This window comes from Neopsephotus bourkii, unplaced genomic scaffold (assembly GCF_033783945.1).
Source record: "Neopsephotus bourkii isolate Nb327-2 ecotype Australia unplaced genomic scaffold, CSIRO-AGI_Nbou_v1 NB_196, whole genome shotgun sequence".
Taxonomy (NCBI): domain Eukaryota; kingdom Metazoa; phylum Chordata; class Aves; order Psittaciformes; family Psittacidae; genus Neopsephotus; species Neopsephotus bourkii.
Window position 1 is genome coordinate 13,710,967 of NW_026900709.1, and position 24,637 is coordinate 13,735,603.

A 24,637-nucleotide genomic window follows, 5' to 3' on the forward strand; every position below is an offset into this window, starting at 1 on the left:
AATTGGTAAATTCTCCTTGGAAAAGCATATTACTGGGCAAGCAAATGAGTGCTATTGCTTCTGAAGCAGAAGTATATGAAGTATCAGAATTTTCTACGTAATTTCACTGTTACATTCTTAATATTTATCCTTCAACAGGCACTTATAATACATGCACAGTGTTCTTTAAAGGGGATTTTTTGCCAAGTTCTGCAATGATATTAACTTGACTAGTTCTTAATGATGAAAAACAGGAACAAAGATCTGCCTGCCTGACACACAAAACAGGGCTTTGCATTTATAAGCTCATCAAACAATGTAAAAATATTTGGCTTTCTTTTTCCTCTTCATAATATTTTTCTAAGTTTTATAAAAATTCTTTGAATCTCCATTTTAAGAGACAGAATATACCCGCTTGGTTATATGACTGTGAGAAAATTGGAATGGATTGTGTCTGTTTCTTTTTCCTTTTTCTTTTTTTTTTTCCCCCAGATTTTGGATAACCTTAATATGGTTATTAAAGCAGGGGAGACAACAGCTTTTGTTGGAGCTAGTGGAGCTGGAAAAAGTACAACAATACAGCTCATCCAACGTTTCTATGATGCCACTGATGGCATGGTGAGTGTACCAGACTAGAATGTGTTTCTCTAGTCTTAGGAACTTCAATGAATGACATGGTTTGTTCTACACAGGTGGAAGGAAGACTCCTAAGTTTATTTCCTTTTTTTTTTTTTTTTTTTTAATCAATGAAATTCCTCTTGTGCATTTCTCGGGAATGATGAACAGTCTTCTAAAAATAATTACATGAAAGAGAAAAACTGTTAGGAATAAATAAAAATTCAGTACTAAATCTGAGTAAAAACTATACAGGTGATCATTCTGGAGTAACAAATAATTTTCCATTCTGGAAAACACAAGCCCAGTATTGAACGTTTAATCATTAGCCCCTAATATCGCTTTAGTATAAGCAATTAACATTTAGTAATGGAATGGCCAAGAATATGAATTACATCTATAAACACTTTCATGCCATTTATGTTTTACTAGTTGACACAAATCACATATATGGTGACCTATATTTGAATGTATAAAAGACAAAGGACCAATTTATTGTAAAGATATAATCATAATTTTGATGTTACTTTTCATCTGGTTTTATTTCTGAGGCCAAGCAAAAAGAGGTATTGGGTAATGAAATCAAAGAGCACAACTCCTAGGCCCAAGAACTAGCCTATACTACTGTCACTGCACTGCATTCTTGTATGTATGAAAGCTGTTTTTTATACTGGTCATGGAAACACTATGGAAGGGCCACACAGGCCCTTTATTTCCTTGTGTCTGCCTTTGTCTCTGATCTGGAGGGGATAATGTCCCTGACATTTTTTCTTTCTTCCTTTCTTTTTTTTGTCCCTGTTTTATTTGGCTTCTGTAGATTACCCTGGATGGCCATGACATTCGTTCCCTTAATATCCAGTGGCTACGCTCACAGATTGGTATTGTTGAACAAGAGCCAGTGCTGTTTGCCACCACAATTGCAGAGAACATTCGATATGGTCGGGATGATGCTACCATGGAAGACATAATCAAAGCAGCCAAACAGGCCAATGCTTACAATTTCATCATGGACTTGCCACAGGTATGCTGTGTTTTGTAATTGTATTTGACAAAATTTGATGAAAAAATATAAAATCCTTCTGTCCCTTCCATGCAGCCATTTGTTCTCAGGACAGAAGATCTATATAGATAGTAGGCAGCAAACTTTTCTTTGATTGACAGGATTCAAGTACCATTAACTAATGTCTGTAGGTACTTTTTAACCTCCATATATACATTTCCACGCTTCCAGGAAACTAATCATAGACAGACTATGTAAAGACCTCTGTTTATTTCCTGGAAATGGAGGAATAAACAAGATTTGACTCTAGGTGAATATAATTATCCTGGCTGTCAAGATGCTAGGCTTTTGTGTTTGCTTAATCCTCTACCTGAACCCAGTACCATCAGAGTATGATGTCATGAGTCACAGACCATCAGGAAACAAGTTGTTATGGTATAACCCCAGTCAACAACTAAGTTCCATGCAGTTGCTCACTCCCCCTGGTGGGATATGGGAGAATAGTAAAAATGAGAAAACTGGGGGTCGAGGTAGACAGTTTAATAGAATCATAGGATAGGGTTGGAGAGGACCTTAAGATCATCTAGTTCCAACCCCCATGCCATGGGCAGGAGCACCTCACACAAAACCTCCCCATCATCCTTATAGGCTCCCTTCAGATACTGGAAGGCTGCTATGAGGTCTCCACACAGCCTTCTCTTCTCCGGGTAAAGTAAAAGCCACATGTGCCTCCAAAGCAAAACAAGCAATTAATTCACTGCTTCCCATGGTCAGGCAGGTGTTCAGCTAACTGCAGGAAAGCAGGGCTCCGCCACGCTTAATGGTTACTTGGGAAGACAAGCGCCATCACTTTGAATGTGCGCTCTTTCCTTCTTCCTCTCACAGATTTATACGCTGAGCATGATGCCATATGGTATGGGATATGCCTTGGGTCAGTTGAGGTCAGCTGTCCCAGCCGTGTCCTCTTCCAGTTTCTTGTGCACCCCCAGCCTCCTTGCTGGGGGGGGGGGGGGGGGGTAAAAGGCAGGGAAGGCCTGGACTCCGTGGAAGCACTGCTCAGCAGTGACAAAAACTTCCCTGTTATTATCACCACTGTTTTCAGCACAAATCCAGAACATAGCCACGTAGTAGCTACTATGAAGAAAATTAACTGTATTCCAGCTGAAAAAAGGGCATAAGTCCAGCTCTGTGGAAAGTCTGCTGGTGAATCATTTGATGTGGAGTAGGCAGGTTTTTCCTCTCCATTTCAGCTTTTGCTAATATATTAATTTTGAGCCAAACCAAAACATTTCACCTTTTTATCAGTACCTACTTTTGTTTTGGATTTGCAACTTTAATTCAGACAAAATTACATTTTTCATTATGAAGGAAGTTATTTTGTCAGCTTTCCTTTGAATCTGGTGCACTCACGATGTTTTTGTCTTTTGAAGGTAGTATGTTTTGAAGTCTTCCCCCAGAACAAATCAGAGAGACAATTTACCCATGTCTTCACCAGGAGCCTAACAGACCTTTTTGTTTTTTTTTCCTTTCACACAGCAATTTGACACTCACGTTGGAGAGGGGGGAAGCCAGATGAGTGGAGGTCAAAAACAGAGGATAGCTATTGCTCGAGCTCTTGTGAGAAACCCCAAAATCCTGCTGCTGGATATGGCTACATCAGCACTTGATAATGAAAGTGAAGCTACTGTCCAAGAAGCACTTCATAAGGTTTGCTGTAGCATAGTATAATTCAGACTTAAAAGGATAGAAATTATTTTTAATGCACTCTGCAGAGGGTGCTGCTGAATTGCAACAAAGGAGTGAGAAGCTTTTCTTAATAGCTGGTTTGTATGCACAACTAGAACCTTAGTATTAGTGAAAAAGTAATTTCTTCTTTTATTTGGGCATTAACAGACATCTATAGATCCCTCTGCTCAGAAACAGGGGCTAATCTATGGTCTATGAATGGAGTTCAAGTCAAAGTCTGCTGAAACCACTAGAGAGACTCCTGTTGGTTTGACCAAACTTTAGATTACATAGTGTGGGCTCCAAGCATTTGTGTTTGCTGTCCTGTGACTGGGACTGTTGTTGTTCTGTGTCAGGCTCGCCTTGGCCGCACAGCCATCTCCATAGCTCACCGCCTGTCAGCCATCAAAGCTGCTGATGTCATTGTTGGCTTTGAGCATGGAAGGGCTGTGGAGAGAGGAACTCATGAAGATCTCCTGAAGAGGAAAGGGGTTTATTTTATGTTGGTGACCTTGCAAAGTAGTGGAGACACAGCAGTTAACAGAGAAGCAACAGAAAGTGAGTATTTTGTTTTCTTTTATAAAATGATTTAAAAACCACAGAATGCAGATTATTTGTTTATATTTCTGCCTTTCTGGCTGAATTTCAGCATTCATTAAAGTAATACATTGATAGCCCTCAGCAAAGTATTCTTACTGTATACACACTGAATGATCTTCCTAATATAGGTCTGCCCCGGAACATTAATCTTGACTTGAAATACCCATCATTTTATAGCTCCATTTAGTGCTGACATTCCAGCCGTGCTGCATTTGGAATGCAAGCAAATTACAGAGTATTCTGAAACCACCCTATTTGATTTACTAGAGGCTTCTGGAAATGGAGATCTAATACAATGATCTGTTGTAGTTTTGTGAAACATCATACCTTGGATATTATTATCTTAAAAGAAGAGAGCAATTACAGTACTAAAATAGGGAAACAGCCTTTAGCAGTCACAATCCAAGTGAGATGGTCTTCAGGTTAATATTCAGTCAACTTTATCATGTCAAACAGAAATATAAAATATGTGGTACATGTAGGTTTTGTAGCAAGGTTGTATTACATCCTTTGCCTTCTACAAAGTATTCCAGTTATGACTTGGAGTAACTGCACTTTCTGGCAGAGCACAGTGGACTTAGGTTGTATTCAATTTTAGCACAAACTGAAGAGTTCCATCTACTATATTTTACAGCAGCAGAAAATAATGTGGTTGAGCCAAATCTTGAGAAAGTGCAGTCATTCAGCAGAGGAAGCTATCGGGCCAGTTTGCGGTGAGTCTTAAAAATGACTGTAAATCTCAATGTTTCCAGCTCTATACTTCATCCTACTATTCCAAAATCTCAGTCGTGCTAATGAATCAATTCTCTGTTATGTTGTGTAAAAGCGACTGGAAAGGATACAAGCATTTTACTAAGACAGAAGTTCATTTGGAAATAAATTGAACAGCCTTGGATAAATAGTAAGACTCTAAATTTTTCTCCCCTTTCTATCCATAATACCTTCCCTCCAGTTCTGGTCTCCTGTGTTAATGTTCCATTTTTAATATTATTACCATAAAGCCCCATATATTTGTATTGCTTAATGCACTTTCAGTGCAGTCACTTGAAAAATGACTTGCTATGCAATTACTTGAGAAATCAATGCAATATGTGAGGATGATTTTATTATAGCTTCTACTTGATGAAAGTTAACACATTTTACAAGCCAAACTGTTTTGTAGCTAGACACTTAATATTTCTTTCAGGCAAGCCTATGACAGGCATATGCAAATGAATGCTTGTCTCCTACATTACAGGGTTATTTTTGTCAGGGGTAGAGGTGGGTTTTGCTGGACTGAATTAGTTCATAGTGATAATGCTGAATTGACGTGGTGTCTTAAGGGCTTGTGCAAATATGGTAGGATAGACCGTGATTTTACTTAGCAAATACACAGGGCAGGGTTCTGCTCTTGTGAGACCTCACTTGGAGTATTGTGTGCAGTTCTGGTGTTCTCAACATAAAAAGGACATGGAACTGTTGGAACAAGTCCAGAGGAGGGCCATGAGAATGATCAGGGGACTGGAGCACCTCCCATATGAAGATAGGCTGAGAAAGTTGGGGCTGTTCAGCCTGGAGAAGAGAAGGCTGTGTGGAGACCTCATAGCAGCCTTCCAGTATCTGAAGGGGGCATATAGGGATGCTGGGGATGGACTCTTCATTAGGGACTGTAGTGACAGGACAAGGGGTAATGGGTTAAAACTTAGACAGGGGAAGTTTAGATTGGATATAAGGAGGAAATTCTTTCCTGTTAGGGTAGTGAAGCACTGGAATAGGTTGTCCAGGGAGGTTGTGAATGCTTCATCCCTGGCAGTGTTCAAGGCTAGGTTGGACGAGGCCTTGGGTAATACGGTTTAGAGCAAGGTGTCCCTGCCCATGGCAGGGGGGTTGGAACTTGATGATCTTAAGGTCCTTTCCAACCCTAACTATTCTATGATTCTATAAAAGACGATGTCTAAGTGGTGGAGGTGCAACATGACTTTCAAAAGTATTTGTCCCTATTGTGGGATATTTTCTTCTCAGGAAGTTGAGAGAATGTAGAAAAAGAAACAAAAAGTCCGTGGGATTCCTATAATTTGCTTCAATGAATTCTGGTCTAGTTGACATGAAAACTGCACCTGCTTTGCAAGCAAGTATTGTGTTACTGTGCTGTGAATAACAGCGCATTTCTGTCCTCTTTACAGAGCTTCACTTCGGCAGCGCTCCAGATCTCAGCTCTCTAATGTGGTCCCTGACCATCCATTATCCATTGCAAGAGATCATGCAGAGTCTACATATCTTACACCTTCTTATGGAGAAGATGATGGACAAGCAAAAAAGGTCAGGTCTATAGCTTGTTGTTAAGTTTTTAACCCAACATTACTTGGTAACAATAACCTGTAGATTTGTGCCTCTATTATAGTTGTTGTTAGCAGATACATCTTCTTGGATTGATCTTTTTTCTCAGACAAAACCACAGCTTCTATTCTTAGCCTCTGTAAAACCTAGGCTGCATATTTGTGGCAGTTATGCTTTCTGGCCCTTTTTCTACCAGAGCATGACCTGTTGGTAAACTAGTATATCCTGTCAATTCATAAAAGCTGAATTAACTGGCAAAGAGCAAAATCCTCACTCTGTGAAATGTAATGGCCACTCAGCGGTACAAGTAACACTGCTTCTTGTTCAATAAACAGTAAATTCACTTTCATCTCAAAATCATCTGAAGACTTGTAAAGAGACGCCTTCACTGCAATCTAACTCAGAGTCCTTTCACTGATACTGTCCTTGTGCAATCAACTTGGCATAGAAAACAAAGATAGCATGCCTTAAAATCATGCAGAATACGTAGGTATATACAGTGGGTTTCCAAACTGCTTATGAAGCTCCCTGCACCAATTTGCATGGCTATGATTGTTCAGTGCAAAAAGCAGCAGTTAGAAGCCGCTAGTCTTGCTATTGCTGAGCCTATTCTGTGGATACAAAGAGGGCTTTACTGCTCTCCCTCTGGGAGTAGCTCAGAAGAAAGAGAAAATACAAGATGCTTCCACCCAATCATCCTTGCACCTTTCCAGCAGATAGGTCTTCAGAGTGCCTGTTTTGTCTGGGCATTTCCAGCCATATGAACTGAGGGAGATGAACAGGGCTCAGCACACCGTGTGTTACAAAAATTCCACGCAAATCAAGCTGCAGGGTTAGGGTAAGTTATAATTTGACTATGAATATTCTGCTCTTGCTGGGCCTAATTACAGGAATTCAGCATACAGTCTCAGGATGTTCTGCAGAAGGGAGGCGTAATTAGCATGTGTAAAGCCTGAATCCAGCTATTGCTCTGAGATTTTCCTTGTTTTAGTTCTATAGCATACCTATTAATTTGATGTAGAGTCTGATCAGTATGTTCACCCACAATACTTTAATATTTCTTAAGATTCCAGTAGTGACACAAAACGCTGCTTGTGAGGAAGAAGTTTAAGTTTTGGCACCGGGTATTAAATCACATCTCATTTGAAGGCAGCCAAAAGGGAGCAGCCTGAGTTTCAGTGGCAGAAAGTCTTAAACTGGTCATAATCAACCTCTTAAGTTAGAATCAGTAGAGCTGCCCAACATACGAATCTCTGTTTTTCTCTAGGGACAGTAAAAGTGACTTTCCTTATGTGACTCTCTCGTGACTCCCCAGCCCTACAAAAGAGATTCAGATAGCAGCCAAGACCCATCATTGGACCTTCCAGTACAAATCTGGAGCAGCTGTTAGGGCACTAGATGGCCATTTAACAGACTAGGCTACCTATTATCTCACTGTCAAAGGGAGAACATCACTGGGGGAATTCATTTGCTTCATAGATATAACTTGTTTTTTTAGGAATCTGTTGTGGAGGAAGATGTCAAGCCTGTGCCATTTACCAGAATTTTGAAATACAATGCCTCTGAATGGCCATACATGGTACTTGGATCTCTAGCAGCAGCTGTGAATGGAGCAGTCAGTCCACTCTATGCTTTGTTATTCAGTCAGATTCTTGGGGTAAGTTATGTTAACATTTGAAAGTGTATTTTAGCTCTGAAATAGAGGGGCGTGAATGCATGATGCAGAACTTTACGTTTGGGGCAAATCTTTATATCTCATCAAGTAAATGGGGTTAGACGTCTTGCCTATAAACAGTTATTCAGTACAGATATTTATATCATTGTCATAATGTTACCATTTGAGCTCTTTGAAGGGGTAGGCTCATTAGCACATGTGAGACAAGATGTACCCCACATGTAGTTATAGTGGAGAAAGAGACATGCAGAGGTTCTGACCTGGAGAATATTATTCTAAAGGCTTTGCGAAGCATTTGAGAAAGTTTTGGGTCAGATAAAAAAATATTTCACTATTTTGTTCATGTATTTCAGGCAGCTCAATAATGCTCATCCCCTGCAGAATGACCAGGGAGAGGTAGATAATTGTGATGGGGTTCATAGCTGCCAGCAAAAAGTAGTCATGTATCAACAAGTTTGGAAGACAAGGAGGAAACAAGAATATGCTTTAAACCTTGGCATTCACTAAAGAATGTATTACTATCAAAATCCACAGCCTTGCTTGAAAATTTGCAAGGGCTCAACCATGATTATTTTTTCCTTCAAACACCAGTGGGGAAGCTGGAAGGCTGCCTGGAGAAATTCAGTGCTGCTCTAACTAATGCCTAGGAAAGTGTCCTAAATTTCAAGAATTAAGAGGATAGTGAAAACTTCTCTATTAATATTGTTTCTTACAGTCAAAGTAATGACACATTCAGGGGGAAGAAAATGGGAATGGCGCTTTTGGTCTGTGGTTTGTGTACCCACCTGAGATAGGATAAAACTTGTGTTGTGATTACCAGTTACTTGCTTAGGTCACAACAGGTACATATGCATACAAGTAAAATATGACCTACAGGGCAGATACTCTTCTAGAAACTGGAGGTCCAAAACCTTTCAGGTGAGAAAGAGCAAACAAAAGAGCCTCAGCATCTGAGCTACTGATGAGAAAAGGGTTGAGAAAATGCTCCTGATAGCAGTGCCAGCAGTCTATCAAAAGAAAGATTAAGCTATTGCTGTTTGTTTTGGTTTGTTTTTTTGGGTTTTTTTTTGGTGTTTTTTTTTTTTTTTTGTGGTGGGAGAGGGTGCATGTTTTGGCTTAGATAGTTCTCTCTGGGAAGTTACTCGGGACTTTGAACACATTTACTTACAGTTTGATGTTTGCTAGTTAAGACCCAGGGAGGGGCAGAACAAAAGGCCTTCCAGTCCTTGCTGATCAACTTAGTGGCTCCTGGCCTATGTGCTTGCCTTTTTAGCCATAGTTGTGCAACCTCCAAACACTTTCTGAGTGTCTAGACCTCATGCCAGGAACTGAGGTTTTCACTAGCAAGCAGGTGAGACACTGCTATGTGCATTATGCAATGAATCTACTTTGATTCCTTTTGAGAGAAAGTTTCTAAACACTAGGAGTTCTGAGGCTGACATATTCCTGTGAAATGCTAAATGCCTTCATTGCCAAGGATGAATTCCTTCTCTTGAAGGTCTCAGTCCATCAAAGGAGAGAGGCTGCAAGAAAAAACCAAGACACAATGAACATGAGCAAAGTGCAACATCTGTGTTTCATTATTCATAGATTTAAAACATTTCTGCCTCATGCCAAGGCAGTCAGGCAGATGGAATATGCATCTGCTTACCAAGCTGTCTGAATATCTGCAATGATGTGACAGACACGTGGGCTTGTGCTGTGGGACCAGTATGCTGGGGAAGTGAGGGGAAAAATCACTCCAGCTATGAAATGGAAAGATAAATTTAGCAAAGTCTGCCTTGAAGGTTCTCAGAAATTAGTTGTTAAAAGTGAATGAAGAACTGGATAATACTGGATATATGTAACGGTTAGACTTGATGATCTTAAAGGTCTTTTCCAACCCAGTTGTTTGATTCTATCAGTCTTCTGATCAGTTCAGATCAGCAATGTACCTTTGGAACAAATATATCAGTGGTTTTGTTCTTATTATAACAGATTAAAACATACCTGGTGATTATGTTTAAACAAAGATTAATCTGAGAAAGTAGCATGCCTTGCTACTGGTATGACAGCATGGCAGTGGAGCAGATCTTGTCCCGTTTTGATATCACCATTCTTGATTTTGCAGGATTTATTTTGTTGCTAAAGTACAAAGTTAAAGTACTTGAATTGGGAATGGAATTCCCACTAGAGAACAACTATTTATTTTCCTCAACTTCATGCTCTAATACCTCTGTGTTACTTTGATGCATAGCTCACTTTGAACCATAAATAACTTGGGTTGACCTCTTAAGACTAGTACCTAAGTTTATTTTTGTTTCTATTTTGCAGCTGTAATGAAAATTCCTTCCTCTCTTTCTACTGTTAAATACTTACCTAAAAGAATTTAAGCTGGTTTCGATACAAGTCAAATACACAGGTTATTTATAATTACACTTTATGATAACAGATTGAGAGATTAGTCAATTAATAGAAATTTTTACCTGTGAGATCAAATTAGAGTTAACCAAAGGTTAGTGGAGAAGTATAAATATGAGTTGTGGCTTATATCTGCTAGGAGCAGAAGAAGTTTAACAACCTCAGATAGGCTAACTGACCTACATATCAACTGCTCTGACCAAAAGGAATTGCTAAAGAATGGCAACTTAGATTTGGACCACTATTTCAGCAGCAGCCAGTAGCACTGGCAGTTGTTGAAGAGCAGATATTCAGAACAAGAGATAAAAGCAAAGTACCATGGAGACTGGACCAGAATGGGGTGAAGGGGCTGTACTTTAAGCACTACTGCTTTTTCTCAAGTACCCAGTAGTAAGCAAATTCTTTATATCCACACTCCTTCAGTAAAGACAATAGATTCCTCTTGAAGCCTAGCTATAGCAATTACAGCACCCATTAGTGTTGTGCTGGGAGAATCAAGCTACGTTATAATTATTTACACAGACTTTGTTTTGTATGACCCAATAAAGTTGTGTTTGGCACAGATCAGAGAGGAGGTAAGAGAGCTGCTGCACTCTTGCTTTGTTGCTGTTCTCTGGTTATCACACCAGCTCTTGTTTAGAGTGAGGGAATGATTAATTACAACTAGGGATGGGCAGCAAGTAATAGAAGTGTGTGCAAGTACAATAAACCTGTTGTTTAACAGGAGTAAAAACATTATGTTGTACCCAGGCTCACCTTAGGAAAACAACGGATAGGGCTTTTGCAAGGGGTGGGTTCTGTATTCTGGCTTTGGTTCTGGGGTGGGCGATAGTGAGTCATTAACAGACTTCACAAACACCAAACCTGACACTTTGAATATGATGCCACCTTTTTTTTTCCCCAAGACCTTCTCCATTCTTGATGAAAAAGAACAGAGGACACAGATCAATGGTGCCTGCCTGCTCTTTGTCTTTGTTGGAATTGTTTCCTTTTTCACACAGTTTCTACAGGTAATAGCAGTCCAATACAGGTAAATTTTGTTTCTGATCCCTTACTCTGTGTGTATTTCTTTCTGTACAATGTCTGTGTTTATTCTTGTGCACCCCAGGGTTACACCTTTGCCAAGTCTGGTGAGCTGCTTACAAGACGGTTAAGAAAAATTGGTTTCCAGTCTATGCTGGGGCAAGACATTGGCTGGTTTGACGACCGGAAGAACAGCCCTGGTGCTTTGACTACAAGACTTGCAACAGATGCCTCACAGGTCCAAGGGGTAAGTAATTTAAGAATTGGTTTACTATAAGCACTGATTGAATGTGTGTTTCGGCAAGGTCAGTGTAGAGTAGTCCTTGGTCAGTCCTTGGTCAGTCAATTAATCTATTTCCATTTATCACAGACTCTCAGTGTGGAACTATTATCATCACATTTACCTAAAAGCACAAACAGGGGCACAATATACTGCCCATTATTCCTGCCTGTATTACCAGAACAAGAACACAAAAATCAATAAGATACCAACCATCAATGGAACAAGAAGGAGCATTCAGGGCAAAAGTTTTAATTTTTATTATTTTTTTTTTTCCTGGAGATGAATTAGTTTTTTGCTACAATGCTGGAGTGTTTATTTCAAAAGAATGTCACATTAGTATTTTAGTGACATGCATCACTATTCATGTTTTCAGGTTTCCAGCATGGTGTTATGCTTGTTGTGACAGTTTGATTTAATCTGACAGTCCACTGGTACAAGTGAGTCAGATGCCATTTTACTTGGCTTCAATGCAAGCAATTTTCATGAAACCAAGAAGGAAACAGAGATTCTTTTGTTACAAAAATTGTCCTGTTTCAGTTTGACTGAAGACGGTAGGTTAGTTTTTCCAACCTATTAATGGAGGTTTCAAGAGTTTAAAAGACAAAATAATTAAGAGGTTCCCAAACCCCGTCAGCAGCAGTATTTACAGAATCAGAGATACCAGCTGCAAACCTCTTGGGCTCCAGCTCTCACAGTCACTTACAGGGCATATTTTAATTGAAATAAACTTTTAAAACACTGACTGAACTGTTTATATCCTCCTAAAGGACACTTTGTTCTAAGCACATGTAGAGAAGTGGGGCACAACCATTTGACCCACAGCTCCAGGGTTAAAAAAACAGAGCCACTTGAGCAGCAGTGTCCTCCACCTTTCACTGCCTGGCACAGAGTTTGGCCAAATGCTGCTGCTATTGCAGAGTGAGCTGTAGGTGAGAATATGCACACAAGTGTCCAAGGTCTGAAAATGTCTATATTTGCACCAGGAGTAAGAGTATGTGTGGGGTGTTAAGAGCTGCAGCATCCGGGAAAGAGGAGCCCTGTGGCTGCTCCCTCTGCAGAGCTGAGAGGTGTGCCTTCCTTTATGGCCAGGCTCTGCTGCTGCAAGTCAGAGGAGTAGGTGATGGGCATTTTGTGCTGCAAGCTGAGATCCTGCAAATGAATTTGGCTGAAAATGATCAGGGGTATCAAATTCATGTGTGTTTTTTTATTTCCCCTAATACATAGCAACCTGGTTCCTATCCAGGGCTGCTGTTTACTGCTAAGAAAGAAAATAACTTCTGAGTAAATAAATCAGATTTATACAAAGAATAGTGTTAAGTACATAAGGAGAAGGTGAATGCATTCAATAAATGTGATGTCAAAGGCACATTTAAAATATTTCCTTATTAGAGAGACAGGCAGAAACGCAACTTTAAAGTCATGCTTTCTTGGTGCTGTTTCTTACTGATTTTAGCACAGGTGAGAATTTGGTGTTAATGGGTAACTTGCAGGTGGTTCTGTGTATTATTTAACTGTAGATGGATGAAGTATCAGAGTGTTCAGATGAGGAATTCCCCAGGGAACCAAGGGAACTAATGAAAATTGTTAGATGATCTTTCTCACAAACACTAGAAACAATTTTCAGAGTTCTCAATAGAAAGTTTGGTGGGTGAAAGGAATAGTGGACATTTGTAGTCCTCTTGATACAATTAACTGGAAACAGGATATCCAAACTAGCTAAATTGCACTGCAGTCAGCAGTCACTGGTGCTTTATGATATTTTAATATCATTTAGAGTTTTCTAAAGTTTTATAGGAAAATTTACTTAAAGATTATTGATGTTACTATTGAAATACAAGTCAGTCATCATGTTATCCGAGTACAGGTCAGTCGGTTCAAGATCCTTAGGGTGGACAGCAAGCTCACTATCCTGGACTTCAGAAGAGCAAACTTTGGCTTCTCCAGGTCTCTGCTTAGTAGATGTACCATGGGCTAAAGCCCTGGAGGGAAGAGGGGCCCAACAAAGCTGGTTAATATTCAAGGATTAGCTCCTCCAAGCTCAGAAGTGATGCATCCCGACAATGAGGAAGTCAGGCAAAAATGCAAGGAGGCATGTGTGGTGGGTGAACATGGAGCTCCTGGACAAACTGACATGCAAAAAGGAAGCGTAGAGATAGTGGAAGCGTGGATGGGTAGCCTGGGAGGAATACAGAGAAATTGTCCAAGCAGACAGTGATAAGGTTAGGAAAGCTAAAGCCCTGACAGGACTCAGTCTGGCCAGGGATGTCAAGGGCAACAAGAAAAGCTTCTATCGGTATGTCATTTATAAAAGGAAGATGTAGGGAACTACAGTCTCACCTCAGTGGGCTGAAACTAGATGAGCTTTAAGGTTCCTCCCAATCCAAACCTTTCTATGATTCTGGGATGTTATGATACTATGATCTGTTTCTTTTCTTTGAAGGCAACTGGATCGCAGATAGGAATGATTGTCAATTCCTTCACCAACATTGGGGTGGCCATGATCATTGCTTTCTTCTTCAGCTGGAAGCTGAGTTTAGTTATACTGTGTTTCCTGCCATTTTTGGCCTTATCTGGAGCTGTGCAGGCTAAAATGCTGACAGGATTTGCTGCTCAGGACAAGAAAGCGCTGGAAGCTACTGGACGGGTAATGTTATTTAAAAGCTAATTTATATTTGCAGTCATGGGTAGTTGAAAAATCAGGCATTTGGGGCCATTAGCAGTTCAAATGTCATGAAACTGGCAATGGTTTCTGAATAAGTTGTAATATTTCAGCTTGTCAAATCATCAAACTGCCTTTGGGAACTTCCTAACTGCAAAAGCACTTGCTGCGTGGAATGTGCCTGACTTTTCAGAATTGGTGGTCAGAGATCTCTCAGCAGTCTGCCCCACCTTTTTGGCTTTTATTTAAATACCCATTTGTTGGTTTCGTCCTCAGAAAGCACTGCTGCTTGTTCAGGTAGGAATCCTTCCACATGAGAATTCAGCACTGAACCCAGGTCAGTCTGTGCATCTTTGCCCTATGAGTATACCAGCTCTCCATCAGTGAGTGCTGTTAGATCACAAGCATAACTGTGTTATTGGTGTGGATTGTAAGAATTGAAGTTTTGTTGGTTCTCATTCATCAGTGTCCTGAGTTCAGCAGTAGCAGCCGTTTTTCTCTTTCTTAGTAGCTGGTGCAGTGCTGTGGTTTTGACTTTCAACCTGGGACCAATGCTGATAACATCGATGTTTTTAGTTGTTGCTCAGTAATGTTTACTCTGACCAAGGACTTTGTGAGTCTCATGCTCTGCCAGGGAGGAGGGGAAGCTGGGAGGAAGCAGAGACAGGACACTTGACCCAAACTAGCCAAAGAGATATTTCATAGCACAGCACATCATGCCCAGTATATAAACTGGGGGCAGTTACTTGGAAGGGTGGGATCACTGCTCAACCGGGCTGGGTATCGGTTGGCGAGCGGTGAGCGGTTGTATTCTCTTCCCTTGTTATTTCCCTTATCATTATTATTACTGGTGGCAGCAGCAGTGGTTTGTGTTATACCTTAGTTACTGGACTGTTCGTATCTCTACCTGTGGCAGTTACATTCTTTTGCTTCTCCTCCTCATCCCTCCAGGAGCCTGGGGAGGAGGAAGGTGGGGAGTGAGCAAGTGGTGTCTGTAAAGAAAGAGGCTAAACAGACACACACACACACACACACACACACATACACCCTGCTTTCACAAGTAGTTCCAGGTCAGTTCCAGTTCTGTTCTTCTTTATTTGCTATAACATGGTAATATATAGCATACAGATACAGGTCTGAGCTATGAAACCAGAGACCACATCAATCCCAGTGACTGTCTTCAGTCACTATAAATCCCATTCTATAAACAATCACTCCCCAGGCTCTTTCCCAGCCTGACCTTGCGCCCATGCACACAGACACTCCCTTGCTTGCTCAAGACCCAGGTGCACTATCAGCAATCATTATTCTTCTTCTTTAATTATCCACGTAGTGGGAACAGGACAGCTTGCAGTTCCCACAAGTTCTTCCACAGTGATTGCTCATCAGCCATGCTCAACATGGAAAAGCACAGCCTGAACAATCCAATTCATAGCATCTACTTATCCACTCTCTTATATTGTGTCATGATGCAAGAGATTTGACACTTGATTTTGGTCAGGATAAAAAGCCTTGAATTTGGATGGAACATTTTTAGTGATTTATATTCAGATCTCTTCCTACATGCTGAAAACATTCATAAGCCATACAACAGCCTATTGCTTCCCAAAGGAAAGTTTTACACTGTGAAGCTGCTATCAAAGTCCAGGCAAACCACAACATTTAAAAAAATTTTCTTAATAAAACTGGGATAAGTAGTGTGAAATTAGAATCAGACAGTCAATTTACTTCTATAGGTGAAGCTCTAGTGCTATTTTTTTGGGGACCCAAATTATGACCAGCAACGAAGCCCAATATAAAGCAAATTATTAAAGCTCCACAGAAGTTTTGATGGTGATGATCTCATTATTTCCTGTGTTGCATTTTCCTATACATATAGGCAATAATTAGCTCACTTTTTGCTTATGTACAAAGTAACAATCCTGGAAATGGTGTGACCCTCTATTTAGTTGTTCCATCTCATCAGGCTTTTTGGACATAAGAGGGATGGTGAGCAGGTGAGAATATGTAGTAAATTCAAGTGGTTTTAATTCATAAACCAGAAGTTGGGGGTAGCATCCCTTCTAACTCCCTATTGCTGTAAGTAAAACAAAATAATTGAAATAAACATCTTTTCCTAAAACCATGTTTGCTTTTGTGCAGGTCCCATTTATTTATACTATGTGAAATAAGTCACCAGTAGAGCTTGTAACTTAGCTCTAGTGGAGGAGACAGAGCATTACGTGTATGTTAATAGGTAACTGCTTATAGGAAAATTTCTCTTTAGGTTGGCTGGTATTTGGACAGTCGGTATCGTATCTAAACCCATTTATCTGTGGCATTGTGCCCCGTGTTCGTGAAAGAATCATGCATTTGTTAAAGAACCCACTCTACTTTTACAAGTAAAAATTAGGAGCTTTCATCCATTTCCTTTCTTTCTCTCCTCCAGATTTCCAGTGAAGCCCTCTCTAACATCAGGACTGTAGCTGGGATAGGCAAAGAGAAAATGTTTGTCAACAATTTTGAGAAGCACCTGGCTATGCCCTACCGAGCTGCCGTCAAAAAAGCACATGTTTATGGACTGTGCTTTGGCTTTGCCCAGAGCATCGTGTTCATTGCCAATGCTGTCTCCTACAGATATGGAGGGTTTCTAGTTGACACTGAAGGACTCCATTACAGCTTTGTGTTCAGGTGAGCACCTGCCTCAAGCCAGGAACAGGCTCCTCCTCAGAAGCCCTGATCTCAGTGTAGTGGTCAGTTTCCTGATGGCTTTCCGGGAATGACCATGTTCCTCTTCCCTACAGGGTGATCTCTGCTATTGTGACCAGTGGAACTGCTTTGGGAAGAGCTTCTTCCTACACCCCAAACTACGCCAAAGCCAAAACATCTGCTGCACGCCTTTTGCAACTCGTTGATCGGCTTCCTAAAATCAGTGTTTACAGTGAAAAAGGGGAAAAGTGGGTAAGTGTGGAGATGAATGATTTCTGGTGTAGTTCAGATCAACATAAGCCCTGACGTTGCAACAGAGCTTTGTAAGTCCATGAGGATAACTGCTTTACAAGAACATTATGCTGAATGTATAACTGTTACTTGTCTGCTCTTTTGGAAGCAGTGATCTCTGTACTAGACAGCAAGAGGAATATAAAGAGTGGCTATTGGGAATTTGTCAGTGTAAAACTTCTGTAAATTGGAAGAGGACCGGCCTAGATGACTCACAGGATAGGATGTTTTTTTCTTTCAGCTCTACAGTTTGCATGTAAAACTATTGCTAGCTTGTAGTGGAGGCTTTTCTTCCATTCACATCAAAATGTTGTGGGTGTTCATGAGGAGGCAAATCACCTCTGAGTCAGACAAAATGAAAATGCTCAAGTTTTGGGGAACTGAAAAGTCAGACACAGAAAATTCAAAGAGTTGGTTTATTTCTCATCTAACTTATTTCAGAATTAAATGAAAACTTGAAATAATTGTTATGAACTAAATACATTAAGTATTTTTGTGTCAAACAAGGAAAATTAAGTATCATGATTCCTTCAGATTTTTTTAACAGAGCTTTTTAAGAGTTCTGGAAAAAAAAGACCTGAATTCATGTATTAGTTAAATGTTGCAAATTTCAATTGAATTATTTTACCAAATCCAGCTTTTTGCACGGATGTATTTGGCCTATCACCAGATTTACACTTACACAGTGTCTGTATTAAAATAATTTACCCATTGCAAGGCAATGCTATTTCCAGTTGATGCCTCAGGCAGTATGGGGAAGCAGAGCTACAGTGTTCCGATTAATGGCTTCATCTCTAGGACAGCTACTCTAGCATTGTTTCTATTGCTTTCTGGGCTAATTTCACAAGCACAAATGTCGTATTTTAAGTAAGAGATGCAAGAATGAGATCTAAGGAACAGTTCCTTTGTACTCTACAGCTCAGTTTTGAGCTCGAGCTGATTGTAACCTATTTCTCATTTCTTTTTTTCACCAGGATGATTTCAAGGGAAGCATTGAATTTCTTAACTGTAAATTCACATACCCTTCTCGGCCTGATATTCAGGTCCTGAAAGGACTCTCTGTAGCTGTGATGCCTGGACAGACATTGGCATTTGTTGGAAGTAGCGGCTGTGGTAAAAGCACCAGTGTCCAGCTTCTGGAGCGTTTCTATGACCCTGAGCAAGGAAGTGTGGTAAGCAAAGGAAATGTGGTTTGCATGCTTTGTTTTCAGCAGTGTTGGGACTCTTCTGAATGTATTCTACTGTGCAGCCTAGCAGTGGTGGCATGTACATACGCACCTTGTGGCTTCAGCTCCTTCTCAAACATGTGGCCTACAGGGACAATTCCTAAGTATTGTCTTAGATGTATTCAGGAAAGGTCAGAATATACTGCAAAGCCTCAGGTGTACCCCTGTGTATTATGCAGGCCACAGGCATTTACCTTGGTAATTCCTGTATGAAATGTACAATGTGTGGTGCTTATTGTGGAAGCACAAGCAAAAATCAAGTCAGAACGGAACAACAGAGTCTGGAACACCCCTAAATATACAGCTTCAACATGCAGCCTCCTTGCAGGTTGAGACTGTCTACATTTGCCTTCTAGTTCTTCAATTAATGGTAGCTTAAAAAACTTCTGTATTTTTTCCTTATGTAAATACTTAACCATCTAGTTTGATTTATCTTTCTTTGGAAAATATAGGCGTGATTCCTATGCCAGGAAGGTAACAAAGCACATACCTAGCCCTAAGCAGTTAAATAGTTCACTTAGACTTAAGATTAAGCAAATGGTCTAGTGCCTGGCTGGATCACAGGCATACACAGAAAATGCATGTCATGCACAAAGGAGTCAAAGATAAGCAGATTCTTCATATCACTTTAAATCAGCTGTGTATTTTAGTAATATGGGTAAATCACTGAGTTTTGTTATAAACTGTTTGGTTTTTGCAGGCTGTTGTTTTGGAATAATGTTTCAAGTTTTCTCCTCTTTCCTGGTAGTTAATAGATGGACACGACACCAGGAAAATAAATGTACAGTTTCTTCGATCAAAAATTGGAATCGTGTCCCAGGAGCCCGTGCTGTTTGACTGCAGCATTGCTGATAATATCAAATATGGCAGTAACACGAAAGAGGCAACGATGGAAAAAGTCATAGAAGCAGCCCAGAAGGCTCAGCTGCATGACTTTGTTATGTCACTGCCTAATGTAAGTACCTGCAAGGCCTCAGCTGTGAAGCTACAGCTTGTCTGCTCAGTGTTTACTGCAGTGGGAGCTGTTCCAAACCCAGCTGAAGTTGCTCCATACATATACCTTTTATTTACTTTTACAGCTGTAACAGTAGGAGCAAAGAGGGTGTCATGGCCATTCCTTATGTTTGAGGGCTTGCCCATGAGTTGCTACTGGATTTTTACACAGTAAACAAATATGTATAAAACTGAAATCAGAGATTACAGCTCTGAAATAGGAGAAAAGATTTTTCAAAGCCACAGACAAGAGAAAAAGCAGCAGCGCAGCTCAGCAAAGTACACTTGGGTCAGAAAGTACAAATCCTGTTCCCTACTGTGGGAGATTTGCCTTCTGATCAGGGCATGATACTTGGACAGAAACATCTGATGGTGGCTGATTATGTGCACTTCAGGAGTATTGAAATGCACTGAAATAACATAAATATAAATCAAAAGATAAAAGGTATGGATACAATTAAGGCACCCACATGAAAAACTTGTCCAGAAAGCCTTTCTATCGCTTTCAGCCTCTTCTGCCACATCTGGAGTGGGGGATTCCTTTTGCCTTAAACAAATAAGCCAACATCCTGCTATCAAAGTTTTCTTTTAGGCTCATCATCGTGCTGTCTGTGCCCTTGGGCTCCCCGCACTGCACACCCTCTGCAGCCATGTGTACCACTCGTACAGGGTTTTTAAGGAGAAGGCAAAAATGCTCAGTGCTCTCACCTCTCTCCTGCTCTTCCTTCAGATTGTGCACTGGTGTGTTTGCCTACACCTCAATAAAATCTTCCTTTTGTGTATTTTCAGAAATATGAAACTAATGTTGGGGCTCAAGGATCTCAGCTGTCTCGTGGGCAAAAACAACGCATTGCTATAGCAAGGGCCATCATACGAGATCCTAAAATTTTATTACTGGATGAAGCTACATCTGCCTTGGACACAGAAAGTGAAAAGGTAAATGTGCAGGGATAGGCAATAAGGGAAAGTTAATACAACAGCTTACAATTTACAATGACTTTTTCTGTTCTTTAGAGACATCCCAATGTGCTCCATTGCATGACTTCAGTATTACATCCCATTGTTAATTCGACACTTACTTACACCTTTAATGGGCTTTGCAGGAGATCCAGGAAGCACAGCTATAAAAAAGCCATCAGCTGTATGAGCTCTCAGACTGCCAGTGACAGGCAGCATTTTCCAGAAATGTGCATGCTAATTCCCTGGGTTTCAGAGCATTCAGTGGGAATATCTCATAAATATAGCTTCTGCACATTAATAAACTAAAATATATTCAAGTATACCAAAAATGGGCCTTGAATGCCCAATAAAAACAGAAGTGAGGGGGCCAAGAACTTGAGCAATAATTTGCTTAACTTGGTTACACCCTGAATAGAGAAGTGGTGAAAATTTAAGAACATTCACTAGCTGACATTCATTACGTCAGCTGAATAAAGGCGTACCTTAATTTCTATTGCTGTCCATGTTTACCTCTCATAGAATCAGAATCAGCTAGGTTGGAAAAGACCTAGGATCATCAAGCCCAGCCTTTACACCAGGATGTTCCTTTTTGCACTGCTAATAAACCCAGCTAAGTACACCTAGTAACAGGAGCTTTGATTTTAGCCTCACAGTCACTTCTACAAGTGTTGCACAAATACAGTTAATTAATCTGAAAAATCACATTTCTCCACCTGAGACTTTCTTTGGCTTGCATATTTTAACTGACACTTGGTCTGCTGCCTTTAGACTGTGCAAGCGGCACTGGATAAGGCCCGAGAAGGGCGTACCTGCATTGTCATTGCCCACCGCCTGTCCACGATCCAGAATGCAGACATCATCGCTGTGATGTCACAAGGAACAGTCATTGAAAAGGGCACTCATGACGAACTGATGGCAATGGAAGGAGCTTACTACAAGCTTGTTACCACTGGAGCCCCAATTAGCTGAGCCACTGTGATTCTAATTGTGAAAGACTGCTTTTCTGCATTGGGACCACACTGTGCTACAAAATGCTCTAAAACATTGTGAGTTCTGTGTACCCTAAATGTATGTAGCTTTCTGCATCAAGCACACTTGTCAGGCACATGCAGGGGACTAAGCACAGGGTGATGTATTCAGGAAGTAGCTTAGCCCACTGCTAAGGGGAAAAAAGCCTGAAAATGGGCAAGATCCTTGCTGGGGAACTGCCACCACCTGCAGTCAGACTGCACAGTCCTGTCTTTCCTCAACTCTGCTCTACTGCTCTGAAAACTGCCACTTGGCTAGGTAAGCTATATGAGTAAGAAATAATCCTGAGAATGCTGCTGTATATCTGAAGGGATCATATATCTCCTAACGTTTGGCCTGCAGAGGACTACAACAGTCACCCTTACTGTGCTGTGGGTACAGACCCACCCCCTTACACCCCTTCAACTCTTACGTGTCGGGCTGGGCTTCTGCTGTGTGCCATGACAGCACTAACGCACTGGCACCATGAGCCTGGTCTGGCTGTGCCCCTTCAGAAAAAACCCTGTGCTTACAAAGAAGGCAGCTCCGTACAAGTAACAAAGGCAATCAAGGAGAGGAGCAGAAGCTGGTGAGGATCATTTGCCCTACACTCTCACCATTGATCAAAACTGTCAAATAGATTTTGAATAGGAATAAATGCTTTAGTTAAATCACTGGAAAATCCAACAGTTAATCATCACCGTTATTTAAATCACTTCTATAGAGATGGTCATGGATAATATGTCCTCTTTTTCTTTCAGAAGGAAAGACAGTGATGAGTATTTTTACAGAAATCAAAAGTATGTTCAGTAAAGGTAGAACAAATAGCCATAATTAGGTCTTAAACAGAGCTGATAAATAGAGGCACCATTAATTCAGAAATGACAAAGGTCAGGAAGCATCTTCTGGCAGAAGCTTGTCTCTAACAGTGTGTTATAAGGTCTACTGCATGTTTCTCTGAAATATGTTACTGGTTATTGTCTGCAGGACAACAGGACTCTTCCCTTTAGTGACATTTAGGGCCTTGGAGACAAAGCAGAGACAGAAAGTCTACGTTTCTGTCAAAATTTAAACCTTTGAATCATAGAGTATTAACTGGAAAAGTCATTCTTCATGTCCTAAAAGCTGCAGCTGGGGAGGGGGAAGGGTTCACCCATTTTAGAACAAATCCCAGCACAGTTGAGTTCCTTATAAATCTACACCACAATGCCAACTGCTGCAGACTTGAATGGAGCTGTAAGGGTGACCACTTTATTAAGATACATCCCTTAATTCCAGACAGAAAGAAACAATTTCAACTTATGTACAAGTCTGTTAATAGAATTACTTCAACAGACAAGCTGAACTCACATAGCTGACACTGAAATACTGTTTTGCCAACGAAGTCTGTTGTTTTAATCCTTAACTGCAAATGGAAGAAGCTGAATTATTTGGCTCATGGTTTAATCTTTTTAGCCTTTTTACATTTCTTAACAATAATTAGTTGGATGGCTCAGGACTGAAACTACTGACAGGGTGACTATGAATAACCTATTGACATACCTGTAAGACATTTAATTTATATTAGGCCACAGAAAAGTAACAACTCTATAAAAAATTACAGTGACCATGTACTTCGTCCGTAATTCTTTCTGCATAAAGCACACCACTTTTGTGGCCCAAATTATACCAATAAATTGTATTTTTTTACTGGCTCTTGTGTTTTAGTGCTTCACCTCTTACCCTTCAGACAAGCCGATGAGTATCTTGCAGCAGGTAACAACTATTTCTGTGATTTTGGATCATATCTGTCACAAGGGTCTGCTGTGCAGGACAGAGCTGCTGAGAAGACCAATGCAACTAGACTAGCCCCTGCCTCCAAAGGAGCTTGCCATCTCCTTGCAGGAGCACAGCTACATGGGCACCATTCTCAGTTTTAGTAATGTTTTAATAGCTGTAGAAAGAATAAGAGGTGGTTCAGACAGGAATCTGATCTTTGTTCCTTTCCCTGAAGAACTGAAGTTGTGGGCAGAATTAACAGGACAGCACTCTTCTCACATGTCTGTACAGTGCCTTGAACAATACTGCAGAAATACTTGTTGTCATCTTACATTTACAGTTATGTCTATCCTAACAAACAGAAGCACCAAGATTCTTCTGTCAGCATTGGGAAGCACAGACCCTCATGTGGTAGGAACTTAGAAATGTGATGTCTGCTCTTAACTCCCATCTTAAAATGGCCCAAGCACTGCAGCAAGAGGCAGAGACAGCTGTGCACAAAGAATCCTTACTGCTGGTCAGGAGAGAGGAACAGGATACCCAGACCAAGCTAGAGTTTTGTGACACCTCTGTAGGCCACCTCACCAGCAGGGAATAACAAAGCACACAGCAACCTGAACATGAGAGAAATCAATGTCATAGCTGTCTTTGTACTTCATTATTTGCTTCTAGTCCCATTAGCTTAATAATTTTGCTTAAGGAGTCACAATTATAGAACAGAGTGGTTTCCGGACACCTGCTATGGGAAGAAAGGTTTCAGAGAACCATTTAAGAAGATATCAGGAGATGCATAAAGCACAATACTCCTCAGACTGTTAAAACCAGATGATAAATTTTCTTAAGGCAGTCTTAGCAGGCACTTGAGTAAGGATGCCTGTTTCAGATTTGCTTCTGTAATTTGTACCATGTTCAGTCCTAAGGGCCAACACAAGCTATTCACCTATTTTCCCAATTAACTGTCTTTCAATTTCAATTATCACACAACTAACTGGAAGTCTAGAAACAATATCATGCTTACATCTTTTAAGCCTTACTGCTGTCAGATCATACATACACTGCCCTCATTACTCACATTATAGCTTTATGCTGATTGTATATTATGTCTTATGAGATGGCATCAGCAAAATACTGCTTAAAGATTCTGCACTGGAAATGAATATGCAACAGCATATGCTAAATAATGAATAAAAAAGGAAAATACTTGCCTTTATTTAGAATATCCATTTTATATAGCAAACATATTTAACATATCAGCAAATTGTGTACTCAGGTAAACAAAGCTGACAAGAATATAAACTTGCAGTGACAGTCTGCAACCACATTGTCATGATTTACGCAACTGTTACCAGCAACTCAGGTGTGTGACTTGACATGACAGAACTAGACTAATTTACCTTTGCAATACAGGAACTTGAACAACATTCTCTAGGTGCTATGC

At 40.4% G+C, this 24,637-nt stretch overlaps 2 protein-coding genes across 7 annotated transcripts in view; one reads left to right on the plus strand and one right to left on the minus strand.

The window, feature by feature from the left end:
• ABCB11 (ATP binding cassette subfamily B member 11) overlaps nt 1-22,128 on the plus strand; it is a 45,418-nt gene extending 23,290 nt beyond the window's left edge. For 3 of the 6 annotated variants that reach the window (XM_061343122.1, XM_061343128.1, XM_061343146.1), the window contains 16 exons: nt 472-597; nt 1,412-1,615; nt 3,131-3,301; nt 3,676-3,877; nt 4,554-4,632; nt 6,082-6,217; nt 7,734-7,892; nt 11,216-11,320; nt 11,419-11,580; nt 14,057-14,260; nt 16,704-16,945; nt 17,059-17,215; nt 18,229-18,426; nt 19,229-19,435; nt 20,263-20,409; nt 21,202-22,128. In XM_061343122.1, coding sequence (XP_061199106.1) covers nt 472-597; nt 1,412-1,615; nt 3,131-3,301; nt 3,676-3,877; nt 4,554-4,632; nt 6,082-6,217; nt 7,734-7,892; nt 11,216-11,320; nt 11,419-11,580; nt 14,057-14,260; nt 16,704-16,945; nt 17,059-17,215; nt 18,229-18,426; nt 19,229-19,435; nt 20,263-20,409; nt 21,202-21,402 — 2,700 coding nt within the window. In that variant the 3' untranslated portion in view covers nt 21,403-22,128. The other 3 variants (XM_061343136.1, XM_061343152.1, XM_061343160.1) reach the window with 3 other exon arrangements.
• The window catches only part of G6PC2 (glucose-6-phosphatase catalytic subunit 2), a 28,212-nt gene continuing 12,592 nt past the window's right edge, over nt 9,018-24,637 (minus strand). Inside the window, exon 6 of the mRNA XM_061343259.1 lies at nt 9,018-9,433. Within this exon, the coding sequence (XP_061199243.1) occupies nt 9,377-9,433 (57 nt within the window). The 3' untranslated portion in view covers nt 9,018-9,376. The remainder of the gene's footprint in view (nt 9,434-24,637) is intronic.